The sequence below is a fragment of the Corvus moneduloides genome, chromosome 3 (assembly GCF_009650955.1).
Source record: "Corvus moneduloides isolate bCorMon1 chromosome 3, bCorMon1.pri, whole genome shotgun sequence".
NCBI lineage: Eukaryota > Metazoa > Chordata > Aves > Passeriformes > Corvidae > Corvus > Corvus moneduloides.
In genome coordinates this window covers 83,273,189-83,300,255 of record NC_045478.1, presented here as the reverse complement: position 1 = coordinate 83,300,255, position 27,067 = coordinate 83,273,189, and the positions used below count along the sequence as shown (strand labels likewise).

The 27,067-nt window shown below is 33.9% G+C and overlaps 1 protein-coding gene across 1 annotated transcript in view; it reads left to right on the top strand.

The window, feature by feature from the left end:
- Positions 1-27,067, top strand: part of PACRG (parkin coregulated) — a 230,931-nt gene that overhangs the window by 94,934 nt on the left and 108,930 nt on the right. The window contains exon 6 of the mRNA XM_032102476.1: positions 20,487-20,658. Coding sequence (XP_031958367.1) covers positions 20,487-20,658 — 172 coding nt within the window. The remainder of the gene's footprint in view (positions 1-20,486; positions 20,659-27,067) is intronic.

Below are 27,067 nucleotides of genomic sequence, written 5' to 3'. Positions count from 1 at the left end.
GTCTAGTTGTAGGAACAATTTCAAAATGTTAAAGCTGTGTACATTTTCAGACACTATTATCAGACATCGTTATCAGAAACCATTATGTTATTCATCTTATAAATAGGAGATTTGCAGTTTAGTCTATGGAAAGTAAAAGGAAGTATGGAGTGGCAGAGGCAAAGGGAAGTCTTCTATGGGGTGAAAATTACAACAGACACCCTATTTTCTAGTATTAGTGAATATGCACTTCTATTCTGTTATTCATATTTGTTCTTTAATCTGTCCCTTTCAAAGGTGATGCAGGCCTAAACTAAGAACTCAATGAGTAGCCACATCATAAGGTTAAAATCACACTAGGAAGCCCAAGTAACATCTTCAATAGTGACAGATTCAGTACAGTAGGGGATTTTTATAGAACTTAGACGCTAACCCTAAAGTAAATCAATTTGACAATATCACGGAAGAAAACAGTGAGGGTAAAAAAGCATGATTTTCTATAAAATAAATCATGTTAGACTGCATGTTTTTCTAATTGAAAAACATCTGGTTTAAGTGTAATGCAATGAAGCTAATCCATCTTGAGTTAAGTAAAGTTTTTTATATGGCCTTGTTTAAAAAAGACTAAAACAAAAACATTTTTCCATTTGGTTATTTTGTATACATCTATTTAGTTTAACAATAAGAATTAATATGAGAGTCTCAACTCTTTAAACGAGATCAGTGGAGTGTCTGAATGAGAGCCCTTACTGTCTCTTATTCTGTCTCTTCTGTTGTCCCACCAATGAATGCCAATTATTAAGTTCAGTCAGGAAGAAATTACACCTTCTGTACTAAGGGGTCATTACATAGGCAGCTTTGATTCTGTAATGTATAATCCCGTACTTTCGGAAGTAACCCAAACAAATTCCACTACAGAATTATATTTCCTTAAGAAAATGTAGACACTATATCATAAGGCAATGGGAAATCAAAGTAAATTTAATTTTTAGTTATTATAGGGAAAGCTTGAAGAAATCCAAGTAGTGTTAAAGCAAAATTCAAAGATTCTTTATTTGTTCAAATGCCAAAAATATTTGTATTTTTAAACATACTATTTCATTAAATACTGGTCTATTTTTGACCCAAAGCATTAGTAAAGGACCAAAAATAAACCTGGATTTAATACATTGTTTTCTGCAGGAGTGAAACAAAGAAGTGCTAAAATGAGTTTACCTTACTTCTGTGGTAGACATTGCTCCATATGAGAGCAGTTTTGGAAATTATGTTTCAATGTGTCTAGTGGAAAAAAAATATTATATTTCTAGTAGTATCTTTTCTTGTTTATGTAATAAATCATAGTATATATTCAGTAGTTAGATTTCCACTGTAAATTTATTTTGTTTGGAAAACAAAATAAATATATTGCTTTTCTAAATAGTCACATAAACCATAATGGTGTCTCATTTTCCATCAAACTTGTTAGACCGTACTTTATATAAAGAGCAATAAATGTTTGGCTCTTCTTGTAGTAGCTGCTTGCTTTTTCACAAGGAATTGTTTCTATTGTGTACCAAGTTCTACAACCCTTGTGATTTGCATGCCTAAGTTAGTTCACTGTCAATGAACCAGTTGAGTGCCTGTATACGCTGAAATTTTTGATGATACCTGGCTATGCCCAGGGGTCAGACTTCCATTCGTCCTGTTCTAGTCAAGATCTTTTCTTTCTTTGCCTTTCTAGATTTCAAGTGTATCCTGGTCCACTCTTTCTGTAGAATGACTGAAGCTGACCTCTCAAACTGGCTGGATGAAACTTCCTGTTTCTGTCCATCTTTTCCAGTAATTTATTCTGTGGTATCACAGTGTTCCAAGTCAACATGTGTTGTTTTCAGGGCTAGTAAGTCGGGTTTTGCAGTATAAAAGTCTGGGAAATGTGAATTAAAAAAAAAAATACAAGTGGAAGGCTTCACTACTTTTCTGGATTGATTAGAAAGGAAGAACATTTTCTCTATGGAGAAAAGCTGACTTTAAATGGAGATGCTGTGTAATATAAAGGAACATTCGTATCCTCTTACTTCAAGATTTATTGTATCTATTGAGCTTGAATTTATATGAATTCTTTGATAAGTACATTGCATGACAGTACTGTGTTATATGAGTGTGAAAATAACCCTGGGCTATTTCATTTGCTTATGAGTGTCCTTACTATGTTCCTCTTCGAGTATATTTACATGCCATGGAAAAATAATTCTGTTCCAGTTAGATACATTACTTGTTTGTTATGGGTTTTGACCAAAGCAATTAACTGTACTTAAAGGTTTTGCACATCTTTCTAGCTTGGAGGAGGAAGTATTAATGAAGTTCATGTTTTAATGCAAGTTTGTTTGTTTACAAGAAAGTGTGAAGTCCTGCTTTCCTAAATGCTAGGGGAATTCAAGGATGGGAAACAGCTTCAACTCATGCCACCTGCTTTTTTAGTCTTCACTCTAACTAAAAGTCTAATTTCAAGCTTTCTCTATAGAAGAAGCTTTCTGGCATAGAACGTATACCCCTGGGTTTTTATACCTTTTCTAGAAGTTGATTATCTCATTCAAAAACTGGCCTGCCTCATTCACACACAGACATGAAACATAATCTGCCCAATATGATGCTCACAAAAACTGTGAGTTTCACAGAGGTCATAGAGTTTCTCAGTAAGAAATAGCTTACAAATAAGAGTTTTTCTAAGGCTTGATCCAACCTATTACCTCATCTTTAATTTCACTGTAGTTAAAAAAATTATTAAAACTATTGAACACAATAGCAACTGAAGAAAACAGCATGTGTATATGTGTATATATGTAGGCTTTTTTCTTGCTTTTCTAAAGCCGCCTAGGATTTGTCATTGTAACTGTGGGTATAGAATATTTTACTGCAAAATATTTTTCATTTGGTATGGGAATCACATTGTACAATAAAGCTGTTCAGATTTTCAGAATAATTTCAGACATTCAAGTTTCAGATGTTTGAATGTCTTAATCTCATAATTTGATTTTTGTCTTATCATATTCACTGTTTGCATGCTAATATTTTCAGAAGAATTTTATTACGAGACATTAAACTCACAGTTTTCTGGAGGTTGTAGGGCTGAGGATATGAAACTCTCTTCTTCAACAACTTGGGGGTTTTTTCCACTTCGTTCATGTCAGTGGTATTCTACTCTCTCAGCCATCTGGAGAGTATTTTATACTATGATAGGAAATCTTGGTGAAAATCTTTTCCTTGCCTTCTGCTTTTGTTCACTGTTGAAAAAAAAAAGGGGGACATAAAGGTAGTTAACACACATAGACTTTTAGGGGCTCCACAGCATAACAGTCTTGTTTTGTATAATCTGGAAAGTACCATCATTATTACTCAAAAGTTACATTAGTCTTGGACTTACAGAGGGATTTTGTTCAATGTCCTATGACTTATTCGCTTTCTCTAGATAAGCAGAGAAAAATATCCCAAAACGACAGAACAAAAAAACTATTTTCCATGTTCAGGTAAATTCAAAAGCTACAAAAAGAGATAAAATTAAATTTTCACATAGTACCACCCACTTTTCTACAAGTGAATATTTAAAAACAAATATATAACATTTTATGTTGAATTCCAAAGTGTTCTGGAACATTTGTAGCCAGAGCTTGTATTGAGGCAGTGTATTCAGGAAGCTGTCAATGTAAATATGTTTACAACACAGACGTGAATGCAGATAGTAGATTACTATATATCACATGAAAAAAGTGGAAAATGAAAGTTTAGTAAACTATAGTGTCTTAATTTTGCTTTCAAAATATAATGTTTAAATGTGGAAACATGAAATCACAATTCAGTTAGAAAGGTTTGACATTTTTAATTGTATATTTAAATCCTCATTAATCTATTTCTATGATGTTATATTAAAAAAACCCAACCAACCAAAACAAACAAACCAAAGAATCCCCACAGGTTCAGGTGACAGAAGTAGATTTCTGTCTATTTTTCATTATATAAACTTAACCTTTTGTGATGATCTGAAAAGGAGTAGTTAACTGATGAGATGCATGTCATTCCTTTGATTTACACTGTTAGAAAGAAGTTTTCCTGACATGCTGGTTTGATTGAGCTCTCACAACAGCTTGTAAGAGATAAGGAGGTTGTCAGAAAGCTATTACTGGATGCTCAGGGACTGCTTTTGAAGTTACTTTGAGCTGGCAACTAATGAGAAGCTTTTTTTGATAACTTACCCTTCAGTGTCGTTAGATGTTACAGTTATTTTTAGCTTTGTTTGAAAACTTAAGGATTAAATATGGGTTTGTTTGCTGTCTTTAATATAAAATCTACCCTAACATCAAAGGTATTTTGTTAATTCCCCATTTCTTTTTTGTGGGTTTCTTTTGTTTTGGTGTTTTAATGATGCATATCTTCCTTACTGTGTGCTATGGCTAAACAGCAATGTTTTTTCATATTGAAGATGACAGGAAGTTTGAATTCAAAACTGAAGTGTTAGTGTGATTACAGTGAATATGTTTGGCGTGATGACAAGAAATACTTTTTTCCCCAAAATGATAAATACATTTTGTAAGATAAGCATACGCTTGGATCTGATGAACTCATAGGGTTGTGACGAGGTCAATTATGAGCATTTTTCTTGATAGAAGTTATTTGGGATGTATTTCGCTGAAGTTACATGAAGATGCAGCGACTGGTTTTCCCTCCAGATGTACTTTTTAGTACTCCTTGACCTTTTTCTTTTTGACCTGAACATGGCAGTTAATAATGCTGTTGGGAGCTGAAGGCACTGTGGCATGGAAAGAGCTATTTTTAAAGACTTAGAATTGCCATTCTAAGAATCTATAGGAGATAAGGTATTTAAAGAAAATATAAGTAATAATAATAGTAATGATAATACAAATAGCTTCAGTTTCAATGTTCTTGCCCATTACCTTACAAAGGATAAGTTGTTCAAAATTTTCTCGTACAAATGAGGAAATGTGTTTATTAATGTGGTAGCAACCATGAAGTTCTTAAAAATAGGCCTTAAATTTTGTATGTGAAAACATAGATCTGGCTAAATAAATCCAAAAGACTAGTTCTGATACAGCCGGGTCTACTCAGGCAGTTTTGCCACAGAGGAAGATGGTATGTGACTTCTTATTGTTCTGGTCTTACAAAGAGTGTGAGAGCTCTCAAAATGAAAGGTTTTAGATACCATATCTGTTTTCAGTAAATTACCCTGGATTGAACCATGATGGAGTTAGTGCTCATGTAAAATTTTCTCCTTTGTATCATGAAATTGGTACTCCAGGATATTTCATCAGTTTGGTAATAGATGACAATAATCCATTATTTAAAAAGTAATGTAACTAACAAGCCTTTGGAATAAACTGAGGATTTGGCTTCTGACCAATCAACTGGCATTTCCATAGGCTTCACTGCTCACTGAAGCAAACTGTCATGACTATGATGGTACAATCTTAGTTTATTTCTGAACTGTGAAATAGGTGCTTGCCACAATATATCCTGGGACACTGAGTGGCCTGGTTTTACAGGGAATGCTTTCCAGCCTCCTTGTTTAGCTGCCTTTTCCTCTGAAAGAGGACAGAGGTTGAGAGAGGAAATGGTTACATGTTCTCATACTTTCTCCCTTACATGGAACCTGGGAGTAGCTAGGAATTATCCTAGTGCTGCGGAGCTGGAAGCTATTCTTGTTCACATGCAGTTCATAAGAAATTGAAGGATTGGGTATTACTGTCACAGGCCTGAAATTTTGCTCTTGAAGTTTTACTTGAGAGCATATTCCACTGGCAGACAAAATATTTCTATATTGATGAGAAAAACTACAATGCTTACAAGTATGAAATTAAGATCAAATGTTGGTAATACAATGCATAAGAAATCCTTGTGCAGTGAAAAATATCCTTACAAGAAGCCACTGAGGCTAAGAAATTACTCATCTCAAGAATCAGAACTTTAGTTGGTGCTTAAATAAAATTTTGAAGATTTGAACGATACACTCATCCTGCTTATAAGCATCATTCAGCTGTATGAGAGAGAAACAGATTTTTAACAGGCATTTTTTGGTCATTCTACTGAAGTATCAGTATTAGCCATTATGAGATTTGAGATAGTTTGGTGCAGTGACTTATAAGGGCAGATTTACATATCTTTATTTTTTAAACCTGCTAGCCATTATCGCTTTATCTTTTTCCATTTTTTCCACTGTCTCCTTCCTCTTTGCAGAACTTGTGCACAAGGATCAAACTTTGTGGGTTACGTTGTGTGCCGAACTCCATAACCATTCTACCTCAATTTGAAATGGAGTCATGGCTTTTGGTTTAATAATGTAAATTCATTCTCTGAAATGATAGGTTAATACTTACCATCATTTGACTGCAAAGACAAGCTCACTTTACTTGAGATGATGAACTAGAAACATCAACTGAATTTACAAATGACTTGAGGCTTAAACTAGTGGCTCAGTTATATAAAAAGAACACAAATCACAACTTCACTCTCTGGTTCCTGTATAGAATTGGCCCTACATCATATCCTTAATTCTCCATTGAAATTCCGGACCTTATATATGAAGTGTTTTTCAGTTATTAAAATGGAATAGAATGATTTTACACTGGAAACAGTTAGTATCTAAATATTAAAGATCTTATTTTGGTCTCTTTGGGTATTGTCAAGAAGATATCTTTTGTTATAATGATAATACCATGGCAGATAAAAACAAAACCATCAATCTTAACAGAGTATTAAGTCTGAAAGTTGATTATGATCACTTAAATCTCAATGTTAAATTATTTTTAGAGTTCTTTATTCTATGACAATATTTGTCTTGAATGCTTGTCTGGTGTGATTAGATGAAGTTGTTAAAAAGTTTAATTGATCTTACTGAATTTCGTAGTATAGGAACAAAGCTGGAAGTATGGTAGCAGCCACTGAATGGTCTATCAAATATAATTTGGATTATTCAAATAAAGAAAATATTTGTTGCTCTTTTAAAAAATTGATTAAGAGGATTTTGAGTTATTGCCCACTTAAAACTTTCTTGGATTCCTGCAGAAGTTTGATTAATTGTCTGCCTCTTAAGGTATTGTTAGGCATAACTGATACTTGATGATGGTATGGAAAATAAAAAAGAATATTGTCATAGGTTTTCCATAGTGTTCCAGCAAAGTGTGTTCACCCTGTTTTCAAATTTATATTCTGCAGCTCATTTGACAGCTATTAATATGAATCTTTATCAGATTCCATTTTCCTTCTTTTTATTATTTCACTTTTCAGATTTATCTTACATTGAATAAAAGTATATGTTTATATTAGTCTTTATAGTACATTTCAATCCTAACTGAGCTTAAAAGCTGCCTGGAAGCTTATTGAAATAAGGTAACAAGTAGGCCTTCAGTGACAAATAAAACATACTTCAAAAAAAGAAAAAATGTTATTTTGAAGATTACTTTTAAAAAGTGCAGTCTCCATTTACTTTGTATGGATATTCAGAATTTACATTGTTAGGATTTAATGACTTCTGGATATTTCTATTTGAGAAAAATTTATTAGATTTCTGGTAATGGGTAATGAACAGATCTTCGTTGTTGATCTCTGCTTTTCAAAACTACTTTTACCTTTAGAGAATGTGTAGGAATGGTTGCGTTAATAGGGTTACCTAAAACTCTATAGCTCTATTAACCAACAAAAAAACCATAGGAATTTAGACCTGAGAACATGACTATTAATTGGGCATAAAACTCCATCAACCATAAATCAACTATGAATACTGACAAGTAGTCCAATATAGGACTTACACACAAAACTATGTGAAGCAAACCAAACACAGTGGCTTATTTTACCTGCATTAACTTCCCTTCTGCCCCTATTATGCAGTTATATATATAACCTGGAAACCAAGTATTTTTTAAACTTGTAATCTTTCCTTTATATATGACAATGGTTTTAGTCCATTTAACTTCTGTGTTCAACTTACTGACATTACTTCTTTATGTATGCTATTTAACTGTGAATGAATATAGCTATGGCTGACAAAGCGTTGGGGAAAAATCCCATATGTATAGGCATAACTTCTCAAGTTTTTTGTGTATAACTTGTTGCCATTTACTCTTTTGGATAATGTCAAAACAGAACAGCATTCCTTCTGAATTTAGAAAGTCTCTTAAATATTAAATTTCCCATTTCTGTTTCTTTCTTTCTTTGCCTCTGTCTCTTGGTTCTTTTACTCAGTTTGGATTGAAACGCAGCAGATGCAGAGTTTTTCTTTGGACTCAGATGTTTATTATTTCTTATCTATGGTACAGCTGCACAGAATGTGCCTCTGAACTAACAAGGTAGAAACGGCCCCAGAGTTCTACCTTCCAAGGTCTTTTAAATCCCTAACTGTCCAATTATGGAATGTCAACGAATTTATTTTTACCTATAATCCAGTAACTAATCATTCATGTTCCTCACTGCGGGTTTTTTGAACCAATACCAGATCACCCAGGCTTGTGAAGAAGAAGGAAGAAGAAAGAAGAAGAACTAACCTACACCCAAAACCCTCCATCTTGTTACATGTATATTACTATATCCCAGAAACCTAAATTTTCTACATCTCTACATATTCCACCCAGTGATATAACAAACTTATTTTTTAATTACACAGCAACAATCTCAGTGCTATCACATAATTTGGGAAGCCTTTCCCAAGGCCTCAGGTCAAATGCAGCGTGCTTTTGAGGATCATTGCCTGTCAGCACTGAAAGACTGAAATTCTCTGAACCCAAGGTTCCAACACTTAAACATAAAACTCTTAGAAGTATCAATCAAAAATCTTATAAAGTAAACTTACAAAGATACATACCTAGGACACTTATCAATACTGTAACTTAGAGACACATACAACATGATATGTTGACCTCCTCAGTGCGTTTTTTTAAGGACCGTTTGCAAATCCAGTGACCTTGTCTCATTTCATCTAGTAAAAAACTGTAATTCTAAAAATCTGTTTGTTTAAAATGCAGACTGTAACACGCAGAAAGGCACAGTTCATCTTTCACTGATAAATTGAATAGAAAAGACAAAGAACTGGGCAATGATCCTGTGAAATACACTCTGACTTACTGTGCTGTGTTATATAATATTTTGTGTAATGTAATTCATGAGGCTTGCAGAGATATTAAAGCACTATGCTAGCAACCATTTTGCCGTTATTTATTTTACTTTATTTAACTGATAGTTATTTTATAAAAGTTCAGTTTACTTTCCATGAATTCATCTTTGGTTTACAAGTTTTATTACCTTCAAAGAAAATAAAAAATCAGCCAGAACTGTCATTGCCATATTCTACAGCCGTTATTTATCTGAGCTTCTATGGTAGTTTGTCCTTGCCCATAATTTTCAGAAGAGTTTCATCTAGCCTGAATAAAAGTTCTTGAGTCACTATTCTGGATGGTTAAAATGTAAAGCATTGCTGTGCAGATTGCTACCATACTTAATAACCATAGTAAACATGATACTCATTTTTTTGTAGTGGGGAAAAGTCTAATTTTGAGCTAAAAATGCAAAATTTAGCTTATTTCTTAATGGCTTCTGTTTTTGAAAGGAGTTGATTAGGAACATTTTTTAAGTTTGCTATGCAAATTCCAAATATTCTTATTGCATATATATTCAGAATATTATTGTCTTATCTTCAATTCATGTGTATTAGTGACAGAATTTTATATCAGCAACCACTGTCACAATATCTGCAGTATGGTCAGATCTTAAGTACGTGTATTTTAAAAAGAATATTTTGGGAGTTTCTGTGAAGACTGTAGATAGGCCTGCAAAGTAGATCCACAAAATGTAAGGATTCCAGGATCTTGGGAAAATAATTTGAAATTGTTTCTTTGTTGTTTCCAGAATTAAAAACCACTATTAAAATAGAAAAATGCATGAATACAATGCTTTAATATTTCCTTCTTAAATTTATCTAGACTCTCAGTAATATGCACTCTGTAAGCAAGAACTTAAAAACCTCTATAACTACACATTTTCAGCATTATAGGGCACATGAATTTTCAAGACAAATTTAGTATTGAAACAAAAGAAGTATATAAAATGTATTAAGGCAAAGAGAAAAAGACCCATGCTCCAACATTGAAAGCTGGGTTGCTACTCATGGTTCTCATTAGAAAAATAATCCTTTACCAACTCGTTCAGTTGCTAAGTCAGAAAACACATTTTACTAGATGAAATTTCACTTGAACTTGGGCAAATGATCCTTGTATTTACACACACTACAGAAGCTTTTTTATTTATTAAATTTAAAAACCAATTTTATCTGTTACTTTTCTAACCCAACAAAATAAAACCTTTGGGTATTGTAGTCCAATTTTTTCAAAGTTTTCAATTTACCAAAACTACTCCATCTTTCTGGGGACTCACTCTGTCTTGATGAAATGAAAACAGTAAAACAGTTTGGGAAAGAAGTTTCCCTGAGAGAGCAGATAAATGCTTAATAAAGAACTCAGAACTACATCAGGAAGCATTTCTAAATTCAATGTCTTAAGTAATTTGGGCCACTTAAAGTGCCATATTTTTACACCTAAGTAGATTTTCTATGAGTACCAAATTGAGAAAGATCTTTTGAATGACCTGACTGCTATGAATGTACTCAGTTATCGTAACACTAACATTGTATCCAATATATGAAGAAAACTTCTGTATGGGCTGGCATGGCAGTATGCACAGAAAATCCAAATTACTATAGCTTGATAAATTATCACAGGTAAATGAATATGCTACAAAGAAGCAAATGAATAATTACAATATTTAAGTTTCTGTTGAATTTGTTGACAGCATATTATCTCAAAAAAAAAAAAAAATCAGCAAAGGTCATATGGATGTATTGACTGAAAGTCATCTGAAGACTTCTTTCCAACTGTTAAATGCCATTTTCAATGACACTATCAATGTAACAGTTATGTTCAGGTGTCTCGTTTCATAGACACCCATGTCAGATGCCACAAGCAACTCTAATCTCCTCCCAAAGCTGGGTTTATTTTTAACTTTCTGAAAGTAATACTGTCTAATCAACTCAACTTCCTTAATAGTCTTGATTGATGCATCTGCACCTAAAATTTTGCTCATATATGCTTTGATATATTTAATACAGTATTAAAAAGTTATGCAAGGCAAGTCCTATTGAATTATTTTTTCAAATGTATTTCTGCTATTCACTCCATCTCAGTTTGGGTGGGTCATGCCAACATCCTCATGTATCCTGGAAAACCAGCAGGGTCATTCATACCACAGTATGGCCTTGAGCATTGACGCAGCACTATTGAGGTATGCAGATAGCACAGGCCCTGCTATGATTCTGTCTAGTGTTTATTTGCCTAGATAATGCTCATCCATGATTCAGGATAAGCAACTACCAAGGCTATTTACAGCATATAATTTAAAGTCAACTACCCTGTCTTGTACAAAGAATCAAAGAATTTAGCTGTACAGAAATTATCTCTTCCATACTACTGTGCCTCAGGCTCAGAGAATGACTCACACCCTGTTTTGGTTTTAAGCATAGATACAGTTCATGCAAACATCTGTTAGTCGTGCTGTTGCTTATGAGTTCTGAAAATTATGTGCTAGTCTTGAATTTTGACTTCTTTGAAATAACGTGGATTTTCATAAGAGGATTTTAACTTTTCTATGGTAACACAGTTAGTTTGTTCCAAAATCTGACCTTGAAATTGTCAGTAATATCCTGCCTGTTTTGTTTCATTGTTTGCTCTTGAAATGGAGAGAACACCTTCACAGTGTTTGGTGTCAGCCAGCAGATGGTGCAGTATTCCCTTCCATTTCTGGGCTCTGTCAATATCTAGAATTTGTTCACTTAGTATTTCGTTCACCTGTCTGCAGTTTACCTTTGAGGACCTTTCAGTGTTGCTAGCACATTATCTCAGGTATTTCATTCCACCAGGTTATGACTGAAAATATGAAGTAACTTCTGAGCCATCTCCCAGGACTCTTGGAAACCATGGGACAAAGGATTTCTGGTGGTTGACCTCATCTTTTTAAGACAGTCATCTGCTTCAAAACTGCTCTTGGTCCATGCTCTTTCTCAATCACACTTGGAGGCAGCGAGAACATTCTGGTTTTCCTCTGTACTGGTTCTGAAGTTAGTGAAGAATGACATGTTGTGGTCTTGCTTTCTCCAACTTGTTTCAGGGAGATTTGACTGCATAACTTCTTGGTTGGTAAGATGCAAGAGTTCCTGGCCTAGATACACAGCATTCATGGCTATTGTCCCACTGTGTTATAGTATCTTTCTGGATTCTGGATGGTTATGTGGAAATGTTCAGACATGGCTCTTTCTTGGGGAGGAGTGTCATTTTCATACATGAGATAAATGTCAAGAGTCAGAAGCTAATAGGAACTGTGTCATAGAATGCTCTTAGTATAGAAAAATCACTATTCTTATTTGGTTTTGTCATTTCTGTTATATATTTTTTAAAAACTGTGTGTAAAAATACAAATGAAAATGTTTAATGACATGTTTTATAAGCTTCCACAATTTCCAACACCATAAAACTGCCAGGTTTTCATTACATTTATATGTCAAACATGAAAAAATTGGATGCATGGACAATTCTAGTTGTGCATTACATTGTAGAAGGTTTTGTGGTATTTTATGCTATAGTTAATTATTAATAGAGAAGTAAATCTTCAGAGTTGTATTAACTTTCCCACAGACACTTTTTATATGTGCCTTTGTCCCAGTGCTCTTCTTTAACTTTGTGTTATTTTTATTAAAGCCAAATAATTTCAAGTTAATTTGGCAAACAGCTATGCATGAATAATTGGCAAAGAGAAAGGAAAAGAATGTCAAAAAATAAAAAACCCCAATAATTTAGCCACTGGTTTCACTAAGGGGATACAATAAGTTGACTCTCTCCTGATTTACCTTCACAATTCTTTAAAAATAACATGTAGTGTTAGGCTTAATCTTATTAAAATGGTAGCAAACCTTCTTTAAGCAAGAGTATTTATTTCCAAAAAGACAATTTTAAATTAATTCTTCACTGATGTACTGCATTGTATGTGTTTTGTGGGGATGAACAAACTGGTTCACTCTTCTTCCGATGAAGTTTAAAATGAACTTCGTACTGCACGAAGGAAATAAATGAAGATCAGCATATGTTGCTCAGAAGGTAGTGGGAGAGTCTTGCAACCAGCTCCATATAATCCTTCTACCTTCAAACTCAGCCTTAGACAGAGGGCTCTGCCTACCCTCCTCCTCTTGCCTGGGACAGTCTTAGCATCTTTTCTTTCCCTGTCAGAGAAGAGTTGTCCATTGGTGTCTGATAAAAAGTGTCTGCAAAACTGAACATTTCTTCTTCACAACGATAATCCCCTGCGTGTTCTGTAGTAAATGACCAGAGCTTGTCCTCTGCTTCTTGCTGGTGCCTAAGTGCATCTGGGAGGAGTTCTTAGATGTTGCACCTGAGGGTGGAACTTAATCTACTGCTGGGCCATGGACCCCAGTGGAGACCCTAATTCCCATTCCCCTCTCAGAGTAGGTGTATATAATACATATAATATCACATGGCTTTAAATTGTGAAATTTATCTTTGTATATCATGTAAAGCTCATATTAAGAAATTGCAAATATGAGAGATTAACAGAATGTAGAGAAGTAATGCTTCTCTGTCTTAATCTAAAGTTTTACATTACTGTGCTTGTGAAATACATAAAACATATTAATAAATCATGTAAAGAAAAAGGAGAACAACTGAGTGTCTGAAAATGTGTCAGCAATCCTTTGAAGAGCAAGAGGATTGTAACTAGATAATCATACATCCTGAAGTAGCAGAAATACTTTTGTCTGCCACTGAGGTTATCATGTGGTCCATTGTTTGCTTCACATGAACAATTCTCAGGTATGTTCCACATTTGTCAGAGTCGTGTTTACAGCGGCCTTTTCTCAGGGTACTTCATCTTCTATTTATAATGCTTCCCATCAATTAAAAGGAAGCAGTCCTTGAAGTGTAGTGTACAACTATTTGCTGTATTGAAAGAATGGTATATTTTACATGCTTTTTTAGAAATCAGTTGACTCAGATAATCTAATATGATCAGAATCCAAATAAGTAAGAGCAAGTTAGCACTTATTTTCTTTTCAGTTCGGTGTATTCCTATATATCAGTTTGTCCCTGTCATTTCCAATGAGGAATCAATGAGGATAAATTCTATATTTTTTATGTTAGGGCAAATTGATGATAATGACAGGTGAGGTCTCATGACTGCCTTGTGTAGTAGCCTTAATGCTTTCCTATCTGTACTGGAAATAGCTCATACATTTTAAATAATATTTAGCCTTTTCATAGCTGCAACATATTGGTGGCTCATAATGATTAATTAGTTGGCTCAGCTCTATTTCCTGTCACACTATTTCTGTGTCACAGTAATGAACTCCTATACTGTAGCAGAAGTCTTGCTGTTAATCTGTCACTTCAATATTGCATATCGTACTTTAAGGCCTATATCCCATAATCCAAGCGTTTATTATCATCCTGCTTTTTCCTGGGTGATACACTGACCCTCCTCTATATTTGGCAAGACTTTCCTGCTCTGTATTATCAGTGAGGTATTTATTTTAAAAATTTAAATCCCAGCAGTACAATTAAAATGATTTATGAAAATGCAGGATTAAAATCCCCTCCTCCCAGAAATGTGCTAGATTATCTTCTGAATGGCATAGCTCACCGACTTAGAGATTCACATTTCTTTAACAAAAATCAATTCTTAAGTTACATTTATAGGACAAGATTTCAGGCTGGGCTTTTTACTCTCTCTCTAACAGGAGATGATTTTACACAAATTCATATCTTCCTTCTCCTAGCCTCCATTTCTGAGCCAGTCACTGATCCTCTGGTTATTTAGGGAATAATATGACCTTCTTGTTGACTATTAATTTTCCTCACGTCAGTAACCCCAGTAAGATTAGATTGTCACCTTCAGCTGTGGCAACTGAAAGGAAAATGTTTTGGTTATCCTATCATGCTGGTTTCAGCTGGGGTAGAGTTAATTAACTTCACAGTGGCTGGTATGGGGCTGTATTTTGGATTCATGCTGAGCACAGGGTTGATAATATCGGGGTGTTTTTGTCATTGCTGAGCAGGGCTTGCACAGAGCCAAGGCCTTTTCTGCGTTTCCACCATGCTGGTGAGGGACTGGGGTGAATGGGAGGTTGGGAGGAGACACAGCCAGGACAGGTGACCCCAACTGACCACAGGGACATTCCAGACCATGTGGCATCGTGCTCAGCATATAAGTGGGGGGGGGGGGGGGTGTGGGATGAGAAGAAGGAGGGGAAGAGGGGGGTGGGACATTTGGAGTGATGGGGTTTGTCTTCCCAAGTAACTGTTACTTTTGTAACTATCATGGAGGTAGCAGGAAATGCAGTACGTTCAAAATTATTATGTATTGACATTTCTGTATTTTTAGATTTTGAGGGTTTGGGTTTAATTTTTACATGAGGAGTTATTTCAAAGCTGAATTCAGATAGCCAGTATAGTAACACTCCAATGACATTTCTTATTATTTTCTTTTGTTATTTAACTTCTTGTGGGAAGTTAAATATCTACAGAATATGTTAAAAAGGCTCTAAATACAGTCTGAGTTAAAAGATTTCTGTTAGGTCCCTTGCCATTATCTGTTTCTCTTCAAGTCTGATAATCTTCCACTTTTTTTAAGATAAGTATTTTAGCATTTCATTGCAGAATGGAAAATATAGGCAGAACTGTCTTTTTTTTTTTTTTAAATAAGACACAGGTAATAACTTAGACTAAAGCTCTTTCAATAGGAAATCTTTGTAGTATGACCCTACTGGAAGGTGAAATACAGCAGACTAAAAGGAGAATATTTTCTTGCTAGAAAACTTGTAGGGACAAAATTGTGTTTTGAGCCATAAGCAAAATTACCATATTGAAAAATCCATCTAGTCAAGTCTGGAAAATACTAGTGAGCATTACTCGCTCCATAGTGAAGATTAAAACTAACAGGCCATTATGCATCAAATATATTAAAAGCAAGAAACCAAGAGCTGTGAAACACATAGGCTTCATCTTGACTATTTGTACAGGCTATTGGAAGAAAAAAAGAAAGGTTGAAAGAAATCTTGGAAGAAAAAGTGTAAAGGAAGTTCAAAACTGAGACTGCTCAAAAATGTTTCTGTTTTTCTCCTTTCGTTAAACTACAAAACAGAAATGAAAGTAAATCTTTCTATTATTTTACCAAAAAATCCTTACAAAATCTTTATAATCCTTACAAAAAACTCCCATTTGTCCTTATCAACCCAAGAATTCCAGAATTTCTTTTACTATACTTAATTTTAATGCCTTAGACAAAGATATTAAATGAGTACATACACAGTTATATATAATGTTTCTGGGAGATCAAATCCAATTTTTGGATAATCAGAGCAAAGACACAGTATTATGTAACCAGTTGTGTGAAATGAGATGGAAAATTAAATTATGTGGCTTAAACACTACCTTCTAAAATTTAAGTTTGTCTTATAGTTTACTAGATTATTTTAAATAAGATTCTTTAAGGAAGATCAATGATACCATTATTGTCAAAGTTCTTCTATATCTTTTCTCAAATAGTTTGGTTTTTTTGTCTATCAGACAGATTAGCCACAAAGCTAATTTTTCTATTGTCAGCATAGAATCTTTATCTGATTTTTCCTTGTCTCAGCAGACTTGCCACTCACTTCGGGCTACTTCATAAGAACAGATTTTCTCCTGGACAAATTGACTGTGATACTGCCATTAGTTTCCTTCCATCTTGTACATTAGTTGTATGTAATGATAAAACTACACTTACTAAGTGTATATTATGTTTCACCTAGGGAGCTTTTAGAACATAAGGAGCCTGGAAGTTTCAAGAAACAGATTTTACTCATACTATGGTTGCTTTTGTTACTTAATCATATATTATATATTAATTTTTATTAGTGCCTATTTACTGAAAGTTCGGGGGCTATGTCTGCAAAATTTACAAACTGCTAGTTTGAACTATTATGAACAGAGGTTCATAATAATTGTTGTGAGATTTCTTCTTAAAATCCATATCTGCAGCATTATTGTCAGATGTGGACAAGTTTTGCCAAGAATTTGAGCATTAATCAGCATTTTTTGTGGGTGGATATAAAAAACAAAAGGATTTTGTAGGCGTGAACAGAAAAATCACATTTTTCTCTGAACAGCTGTATAATAGTCACTTTTAAAAGCTAAACAGTAAACACAGAAGGAAAGGGTTTCACACCATAGAATGTAAGACAAAATATTTCTGGCTTCCATATTGTGGGAGTTATTATAGAGCAAAAAAAGCTAAGTAAAAATTGTCTGTGTGCTTGGACAGCTGACACTTCAAGAAATAAGTTAGAAATCAGAATCCTTTTCAGAATCGTGCCAGTTGCCAACCACTTAGGGATTTGAAACTAATTGAGAAGAGACGAGTACACACAAATACTTTATAATCTACAGCTTGTCATATGTATATTTAGTAAAAGATTCTTCTCAAATAAATCTTTTGTGCTATGTGTAAAAATCAGAGTTGTTTTTAAACCCTGAAATCATATTCACCTTAAAGTTGGTATATCATTCCTATGTATATGTAATGTGTAACCATAATACAGAGTTGATAGATAAGGATAGTATCTTTTATTCACTAGTTATTATTGCTGAAAAACATTGACAAGCTTCTGAATACAGAAGCCTTCTTCCTTAAAAGAAAAAGCATATTTCAAGCACAAAAAATAGCTGAAAAAATGGCATGAAGTATCAGAAGTATCAAATCTTTGAGAACAATAACTGGTAGATGCAGTTAGATGAGATATTAATGAAGAGTGGTAGAAAAAAAATTAGACATTCTACTGTGTGTGTTTGGAGGAAAATAGTTGCAAATCCTGAATCAGTAACCTAATGTTGATATGTATTAAGGATATTTTTTACCACAGAAATAGTTTGTAATTTTGAAAGGATTGTCAAATGCCCATTTAAGGAATACATTCCAAACCCCATCTCAATAAGACATAGTGTGGTAAAGGTGTTTTGCCTTTTGAAACACCTCTCATTTAAAAAAACAAGCCCACATATTATTAATTGTATCTCTCTTCAACATGTAAAGCTTTTGCCAGACACAAGTAGCTGTGAAAGGTTTTGGTTTTGATTTTCTGAAACTAGAACATTAAATAACAAAAATCTAATAATATTATAAATTACAAATTAAGAATTAAAAAGAAATATTAAAGGAAGTTTTATTGTCCTGTTGACAGAGAACATGAAAAAAATTGCTTCTTCTTGGTCCTGCTTTTTTGTCAATGATTTTTTGACCTCCTGGTCTCTTCTTACCTGATAGAGCTTTCCTTCTGTAATGAAAAATTTGACCTCTGTTTTAGGCTTGTCACCAGAATTTTGTAATTGCTGTAATGCTGTCTTCTGTTCTCAGAGACCTTTGGGGGAGACTTCTTTTGTCATCTCACAAGTATTGCTACTAGCATGCTGAATGTCCTCAAGAAATACAAACCCCATCCATTTAGGAATTTAAATGTCTATTAATTCTTGTTGTTTTATTTCTTAGTAATCATATTATTTAATTTTTTTTGTTATATCTTTTGTTATTTTTGAACTTTCTCACAAATTGACCCTGGCATATTTATAGAATTATATAATCATAGGCTCATTAAGGTTGGAAAAGACTCTAAAGTTCAACTGTCAACCCAGCACCACCACCATGTTCACCACTAAACCATGTTCTCAAGTGCTATAGCCACACATTTTCTGAAAACTTTAGTGGATGACAACTCCCCCACTTCCTTGGACAGTCTGTTCCAGTACTTTACAACCCTTTCTGTGAAGAAATTTTTCATAATAACTAATCTAAACCTTCCCTGGAGCAACTTGAGGCCGTTTCCCTGGGTTCATACTAACTCCAAAGGCATCTGATAAAGACATTTTTTCTTGTGAAGGCCAATGAGAAAAAAATTATAGACAAGCAAATAATATATGATGTTGAGAAAACAGGAAATATGGGTTTCCTTTGTTCCTTCTCCTGCATGATCCACTGCTGGGACTTGACTTCATTCACATTGGTGAATAGGTATTATGCAATTGCCCTTTTAATCTCCCATGAGGGATTAACAATCAGTGCATGTGAGACTATGTTAGTATGTCATTGGCACTATGTCTGCCAATAGTGAGATGCTCACAGCAAATGTATAATACTTACTTTCAAGTATCAGTTCCAGTTAATTTTATCATGGATTGATCTGTTTCAACATAAAATGTTGAAGTCAGTAGCTAAGGTGTGCAAGACCAGGACTCAGATCTACTCAGAGTCAAGCAAGGAGGAAAATGAACCATGGCCTCAAACAGAGAATGTCTGTGTGCTACTTCCTGACTGTGGGATTTACCCAAGAACTGTAAAGTTCAGTTCTTGGCTGCTTTAGTTCAGACTTCCACAGTTCAAATGAGAATGTGATTTCTGTTCTGAAATCAATGGGTGGTTTTGGTTTTTTTTTGCTTAACCTGACAAATTTGGAGCTTCAGTTTGGTCTATGTGACAAAGCTTGTTACGTATGAAGAAACTTACCTGGATATTACCTAATCTCACTGGAAAAACAGGGTAGCAGCTAAGCACTGTTTTAAAGATGGAAGTGCATTCATAAGGAGATGGATTTGTCTCCAAGTGTTTTTAAGGATCTTATTCTGTTCAGAGAAAATGCATTGTTGTTGAGTCACTTCTCAGCTGTATTCAGAGTTTTGACAGGCCATAAACACACTTCTGATTCTCCCTGGCTAGCCTGAGTGTCTGTGGTAGAGTCCTAATGGGTAAAAGGAGGAAAAGGGAAGAGAACTAGAGTGCAAAATCCCTCCATAGTGTGCTAAGTTTAGTATACTTTGTATTTTAGGATTGGAAGGAGATTACTATTAAAAATAGGTACATAGTTTCTCTACCTTTTTTTCACAGTAGAGAACCATGGAATTTCTTTATAATTATGCTCTTGAAATTATAGGAAATAAATTAGGTCAATGTTCTAAAAATTAAGGAATTATGTACAAATATCGATATTTGTCCTGTACTGGATATTTTGTTGCTTACAGGATTCTTTCTCTTATTTGTTGTTTTCAGTGTCCAAGTTTTTAAATGGGCAGAGTATTGTTCTTAAAATTACTGGTTTGATTCCTATTGCAAAGTAAAGTGTGTAAGCAAGAATATCAGAATCTGGTACTGTCTTATCAAAAACATATGGGAATATATTAATTTTATTCTCTTATTTAGATCTAATATTTCTGTATTTTAGTATATGTTGTCATAAACCATATTTGGGATTCAATATATTCCGCAGTGATAAAAAATGAATTATTATTTACTAAACATGCCTCTATATGTGGCATGAATTATCTGTTGGCCTGATCACATTGTATTAGTACTGAAAAATTGCATTTATCTGTTTATTTATTTTGTATTTTCAGGCGGAGATTGAAAATCTGGACTATCATTACTTTCTGCCTTTGTTCTTTGATGGGCTTCGTGAAACGGAATTTCCATATGAGTTTTTTGCTCGCCAAGGAGTCCATGACATGCTGGAGCATGGTGGAAACAAGATTCTTCCTGTTGTTCCTCAGCTCATTATCCCAATAAAAGGTAGGTAAACATGTAGGAGAAAAATCCGTAATTTGTATTTATATGATCTAAATTTTTGAAAAGTTGCTAATTGAGCTGTAAGACATGACAGCCTGAACATCACATGAAGATTATTGCAAATGTGAGTAAATTTTAAGATATAAGGCCAGAAAGCTTATGCCCTCAATACCCTGATAAGTGCAGTATTTCAGAAGAATAGACTCTCTGGTTAGTGTTTTCCTTATTACAAGGTGGCTCTTGGTCTTTGGAAATGTGAAGTGACATTTTCTTAGCTGGTTTTGTATATTTATTATGTAAATCCTCTACTGTACAGACCAGTTCATCTAAAATGACAGGAGAAATCAACAGATGGCACTTTAAAAATATTACTTTTGAAGGTTTTGTATATTTAAACATAGATTTTTTGTAGAAAAAAATTTTAAGAAGTAATAAATTATTTTAACACAAATGCAATACTGCTAAACTTCAAGTGTACTACCACTAAAACTAAAACTTTATTTTCTTGAACCACCTAGTCTTTCAGATGTATTTCTTTGTCCCTTCCTGTTTCTTTAGGTCAGTACCTTGAAGAGCTATTATTCTGAGCCATCATCCTTCTCTAATTAGTTACTGTGATTCTTAAATCTACATGGTACGCCTATACTGATAGGGGCTCGTGTTTGTTAAATTTGGTTTCTCTTGTAATCATTAATGGTATCATTGCTGTCCTTTGTCCTGTCCATGAGACAGTTCAGCTTTAAATACAGTTTTGTAAAAGGGGAAGTGAATGTAGTTTGGAGCCTGATAATACTGAAACAATAGTGTGGGAAGGGTCAGAATTGTGGTTTTTTCATTCAATTTTTTATCAATTTAAAAAGATTGATTATAGATGTCACTATGTCTATATTACTGTAGTTTTGAAAATGCCAAAAGGAATATATAATATTCAGAATGTTTACTCTGTGATGCTTGAGAAAGGTTATGAAAACAATGTTACCATTTTTTCTCTCTATAAGGGAAACACATAAAGAGAGGAATGATATAATTTCTTTCGAATCGTATTTCCAATGACACCCAAATATATCTACAGTAGTATCATTTTTTTTGAAAGCTGAAATAATTTCTTCAGAAAAGACTGCAAGTTTATGACAGCATCTATTCAGTTAGGATTTAAAAGTTTTGCTGAGACCAGAATCTAGCTTAGATATAATTACCTGGAAGTTTTAGCTGTTACACAGCATTTAGAATTAGAAGGAGACTGCTAGGTAAGGGTATTTCTGTGGGTTTGATATGTAGTCTTAAGTCATAATTTATGGTGCTGGAACACATTCAAGAATTTGCTAGCTAAATTTAGTTGTTGGTTCTGCTTTATTTTATGCTAAAGTGCTTATTTTTTATTTTAAAAAGGCTTCTGTATCAGCCTTAATATGTGAAGAGTCTAAGTATTATCAGTGATAAAGGCTTCTTCCTACTTGAAGCCATACTAATATTAAAAGACACCACCATCTCCAGGAGTTTGAAAATGTATACTTTTAAGGGGTTTTAAATTTGGTATGACTGTGTAATACAGCAGCATAGCCATAGCTATACATTTCTGTGACTCAGCTGCATCCACAATAAACTCAGCTATGTTTTACAGAGATTACTGTCTCTAAAGTGTCCCACTGGGTGAGTTATTTCTGATTAACCAGTCTTCTTCTATACCACTATCATATTTCGACTGTGAAAGAGTGAATCAATTGATTGTTAGCCAAGGTAATATATATGATTGAAGGGAAAAGGCTAAAAGAAAGACAGAAAAACAACTCTACAGATAGAATGCTTTTAAGAGCAGTTTTCTCTCCTGCATGTTCATCAAAGGAATATATTAGTAAAGATCTAAATGTTCTCTAAAAACATTTTAAATTAAATATTAAAATTCTGTATTATATTTTAATGATTTAAGGAGAAATTTGTCTTCCAGCCATCCTTACTTAAAGTTCAGACATTTAAACACTATATCATTAAAGATGAAAATTATATTATTTAATCCATCTCTGTGTTATTGTAAGCCCAAATCCTTTCAACAATTTTTTTTCTGGTTAAACTAAAAAAAGACAATTGAAATTTACAGGCCTGGTTTCTCTTCTAAAATACCTGAAATATGATCAAAATAATAAAGAATGATCTTTAGTTGCAAAATAATTCTCTTTTTTTGTTGTTTGTCACACTGGAAAGAATATTTTTACTGGAAATTCAGAGGAAGAAAAAAATCCCTCAGGCTGGATGCATTAATTTCTCAGAGAGAAAAATTTTCAAAATATATTTTGATTTCTCAAAATATAAATTAAAAATATATTGTATCTTGCACTGTAAAAACATAAAATAGTTTATAAATATAGTCATCGCATGACATAAAACTTAGAAGTAACAAATTACCTGAATATGTCAAACTTGTAAGGAATCCTACTAAAAATAAATAAAATACAATACCAGAAAATGGAATTACTTAAGGCATAGGGCTTTTTGCTCCCTTTCACAGAAGATGTAGGCAAACCCATTGTCTAAGTTATTTAAACCTCAGCAAAGAAATATAAACTGAGAAATATAGCAAGTAGCAAAGTACTTTGCAGCAGTATCATGAAAGTTCTGAGGCACAACACAAGCCAAAGATCTGCTTTTCCAAAAAGTTTCCTATTGTTATTTTCATATTGCTGACAGATAAAAAAGCAGAAGAAGGAGGCTAATTTTACCCCACATCACAGGCTGCATTGGTGGCAGAGAGCTGAACAGAACCCAGACACAGCCCACTGGGGGAGCAAGCAAAGATATCTGTAGGTTACATGAGAGTTCCCTTATTTTTAGGAAACTGAGGAATCTGTCTAGCATTTCCATGTTTTTCTGTGTGGTCGTTATAGGAATGTAAAATTCCTTTTGATACTCATTTTTGGGGCAAATTATTGCTTTTAATATTACATTTGCCATAATTAATGTCAGATCAGAAAAGCCAGAAGTCCTTTTGCTTGCTTTCGTTAGGCTTGTCCCAGATTCCTGACCGCAGGGCTCCCCGATGTTCTCTGCATGAGACACACGTGCAGACATAGACATAGAGGGAGCCAGAAGTTTCTACACCTTTGTCTATTATTTCTAGCAGTAACATCAGGGACATGCAACACAGTGTGGAGGCACCTCCTCTCCTTTCAGAGGCAGCGAGCATGCTATCATTCACATTCCCTTTGCTGGCAATGTAGTTGTAGGAGTTTTCAACCCCTTCATACATAAAGTCACCAATTGTTCCAGCTCCCACACTCTGACTTTTGCTAATGCAATTGTTTGCGGAGCAATTCAGTGAATCTCTCATCTAGATGTATTAAAAAAAAAAAAAAAAAAGCCATAGAACCCAAATCTAAAACAAATCCAAAATATTTCCAGAGTGGCATTACTTTGAAAGTCAGATAATTTCAATGGTCTAGTTTATAAATGCACAAATGAAGGAACAGTACATGATAGCACAGACATTGGAGTGAATGGGTAGAAATGATCAATAGGAAGATCTTCATATAGCTTTGCTAATGAAGATAATAATGTGAAATTAAACACTTAAGTATCTTGGATCACCCACTTGCCAGAATCTTTTCTCTTCCGTGCTGTGAATCCTAAAAACAGATATGTAGATAATCTGAATTTAGTCCTAAAAGCCAGAAAAGCTCCCATCTTTGCACTTGTAACTTAGAAGGAAGTATTGTTTCTACACAGTTCCAGTCAGCAGACTAGTTCTTCTGGTTGAGCCCAAAAGGAATAATCTTCATCCTACGGAACACTGAAGTTTTTGTTTTTGAGGCTTTTACCATGCTGTTAAAAGTAACTTCTGTGATACAGTAAATCAAGGATACCTTAAACTTTGTTGAAAATGTTTCATTAAGGAAACAGATTTTTTTGTGACTCAGATCTAGAGAAATGAATACAGTATTCCTCATTCAGTGTCACCTACAGAGTCTTTTTTAATGTTTAATAAATTTCCAAATTAAACTGATTTCTGTTTTCTTATTGTTCACATTCTATTTGTATGTAAAATGTTGTCTTGGACTACAGTGTAGTTAATTCCCATTTAATGTCAAATCAGTATCACTTTTACATTTAGATATGTAAAGTTGAATGTGTTGCTAGCAGTTGTTCTAAGCACAGTTGTATTTCTCACATATCTTCACTGTATTTAGGAGTATTTAATGACTGTTAAATACTTCCTTTCACAAAGTGTTGCAATATTTTATGGAATAAATTTGTTTTTCTGGTCTGTAGTAATTTTCTTGCTGCAAATCATGTAAGTTAATTTCTATCACCGATAGAAAGTTAAAACTCTAATGTAATTGTAATTTTCCTCCTGGCTGACTGTTGCTCTTGAGAACCAGTTCTGTTTATTAAGATCACAGACTGAAAGATAAAAGAAAACAAGCTTGCTTTTATAGACTTAAAATGCTTTTAAAGAAAGCAAAGGTCTCTGAATTTTTTTTTTTTTTAAATTGTTGTGATATTCAAATACTAAAGCATTTCCCCTGGAGGTTTCATCAACCAGTACGAGTAGTTGCAATTAGATTTATGTTAGTCTTCTGCTCAAAACTGGTCATTTCAGGTATTTTCAAATGGTATAGGAAGTAGATTCTTTATTACTGCTATTTACTCTTGTCTGTGAGGAGAAACTGTGTTTCTTACTCAATAAAGATAAATCTTGTCCATGTTTGGAAAGTGAAATCTGCAATTAACATCTCTGACTTTCAAAGTTGGAGTTAGAGCTAGTCTCTCCTGAATTCATAAATTTATTAATATATATAGCATTTAGTAGTAATCAATTTCATCTGCAATTTTATCACCCAGTTGTTCTGTACTCTAAAGTCCTTTTGAAGTTGTTTAGAGTCAGTCCTTGTCTTTAGCATCTGGAATAACTTGGTATCATCAGAAATCTTTGTTATCACCAGTAAAATCTCTTCCCAATCACCTATGGATCTAGTGGAAAACATGAACTTCAGCACAGATTCTTTCTAGCCCCTACTAGTGATACTCCTCCTCTGTGATCGTTTACTGTTGCCCTAAGTTTCTAAGTCATTATTTATTTATATGGAAGCCACAGCAGCTCAGTGATGGACTTTATCAAATACCTTTTGAAAGTCTAAGAAAACTTTATTATCAGGTTTTTCTTGTCCACATTATTCTTCTTCAAACATAGACAGCACATTTAGAATGCTATATTAAGTTTTGCAGTACAGATGCCAGTACTACTGGTCTTTGATTCTGCAGACCTTTTTTATAAATGGCATCACATTTCATTGGTAAGAGACCTGTTTTCATCAGGAGGGTGGGTACTCAGTGCAGTTTTAGTATCTTAGCACAGAGGAATGAACGTACATCTAGGAATGGATGGAAACTGTAGACTGGCATAGTCACTGAGCAGGTTTTTGGGACTCTCCTCTAAGTGTTCTTTATACTATATAATTAAACCAGGTCCAAAAATGTTAATAGAATTCAAGCTTTATAGGAGCTGATCTAGTAAAATGCTACAATTACAAGCACAACTCAAGCTGAAAAAAGCCACTGACTTTCTCTTCCACATTCTGCTAGATCATGTTTCTTGCAAGCATCAATGTTTCAGTTATGTATCAGCCTTTTCTGTGCCTTAGACTTTGGCTTTATAAAAAAAGGTCTTTGATGACAAAATTGGCATAAGGTTTGCATGCCTTGCCCCCTATTCCTCCTTCCCATCATTTCACTGTAACACATCACTCTTTCAGTTGTACAGAAAGAAATTTGTAACGTCTATACTGTTATTTGGATCAAACTCTTACTGGACTTCTAAAAAGCACAGAACACAAGATTCTTGTTCTGGTTTTTATTCACTCTTGATTGAAACACTTTGTTTGGTAACAGCCTTCATTACTGTTCTGTAAATTTAGCATAATACTATTATATAAGTGCAGGTATTTAATTATTATACACTTCGGAAATTTTGGACAAAATTTTCTAAGAGAAGTATGTATCACTTTAATCAATTGCATTGTGAGAATCCTTCACGTTAGGAGTTCTTTAAACCTGGCTCCGTGAATTTAAAAGAAGACCTTGATCAACAAGATTAAGTAGATCACAACAGTCAAGCATTTTTATCCTGAGTGCTTGTTACCCCACAGGATTCCTATTCTATGTATCTTGTTCTGCTTCAGGCAAAGAATTTTCTAAAACTGTTGCCTCATTTGCCAATTGAGTGAGAGATATGAATGCAAACTAAATTGGTTTTAGTGTTGGGTTGTGAGACCTAAATAGAAAATGGAAACCGTTGGTTCAATTCTAAGCATAGATTCACAGGTGTACTTGAAAAAGAAGTTGAAGAGAATTAAATTATCAACATAACTTTTTATATAACTACCAAAGTCTAAAGTTAGTATTTAGAGAAGAGATGGAAGTT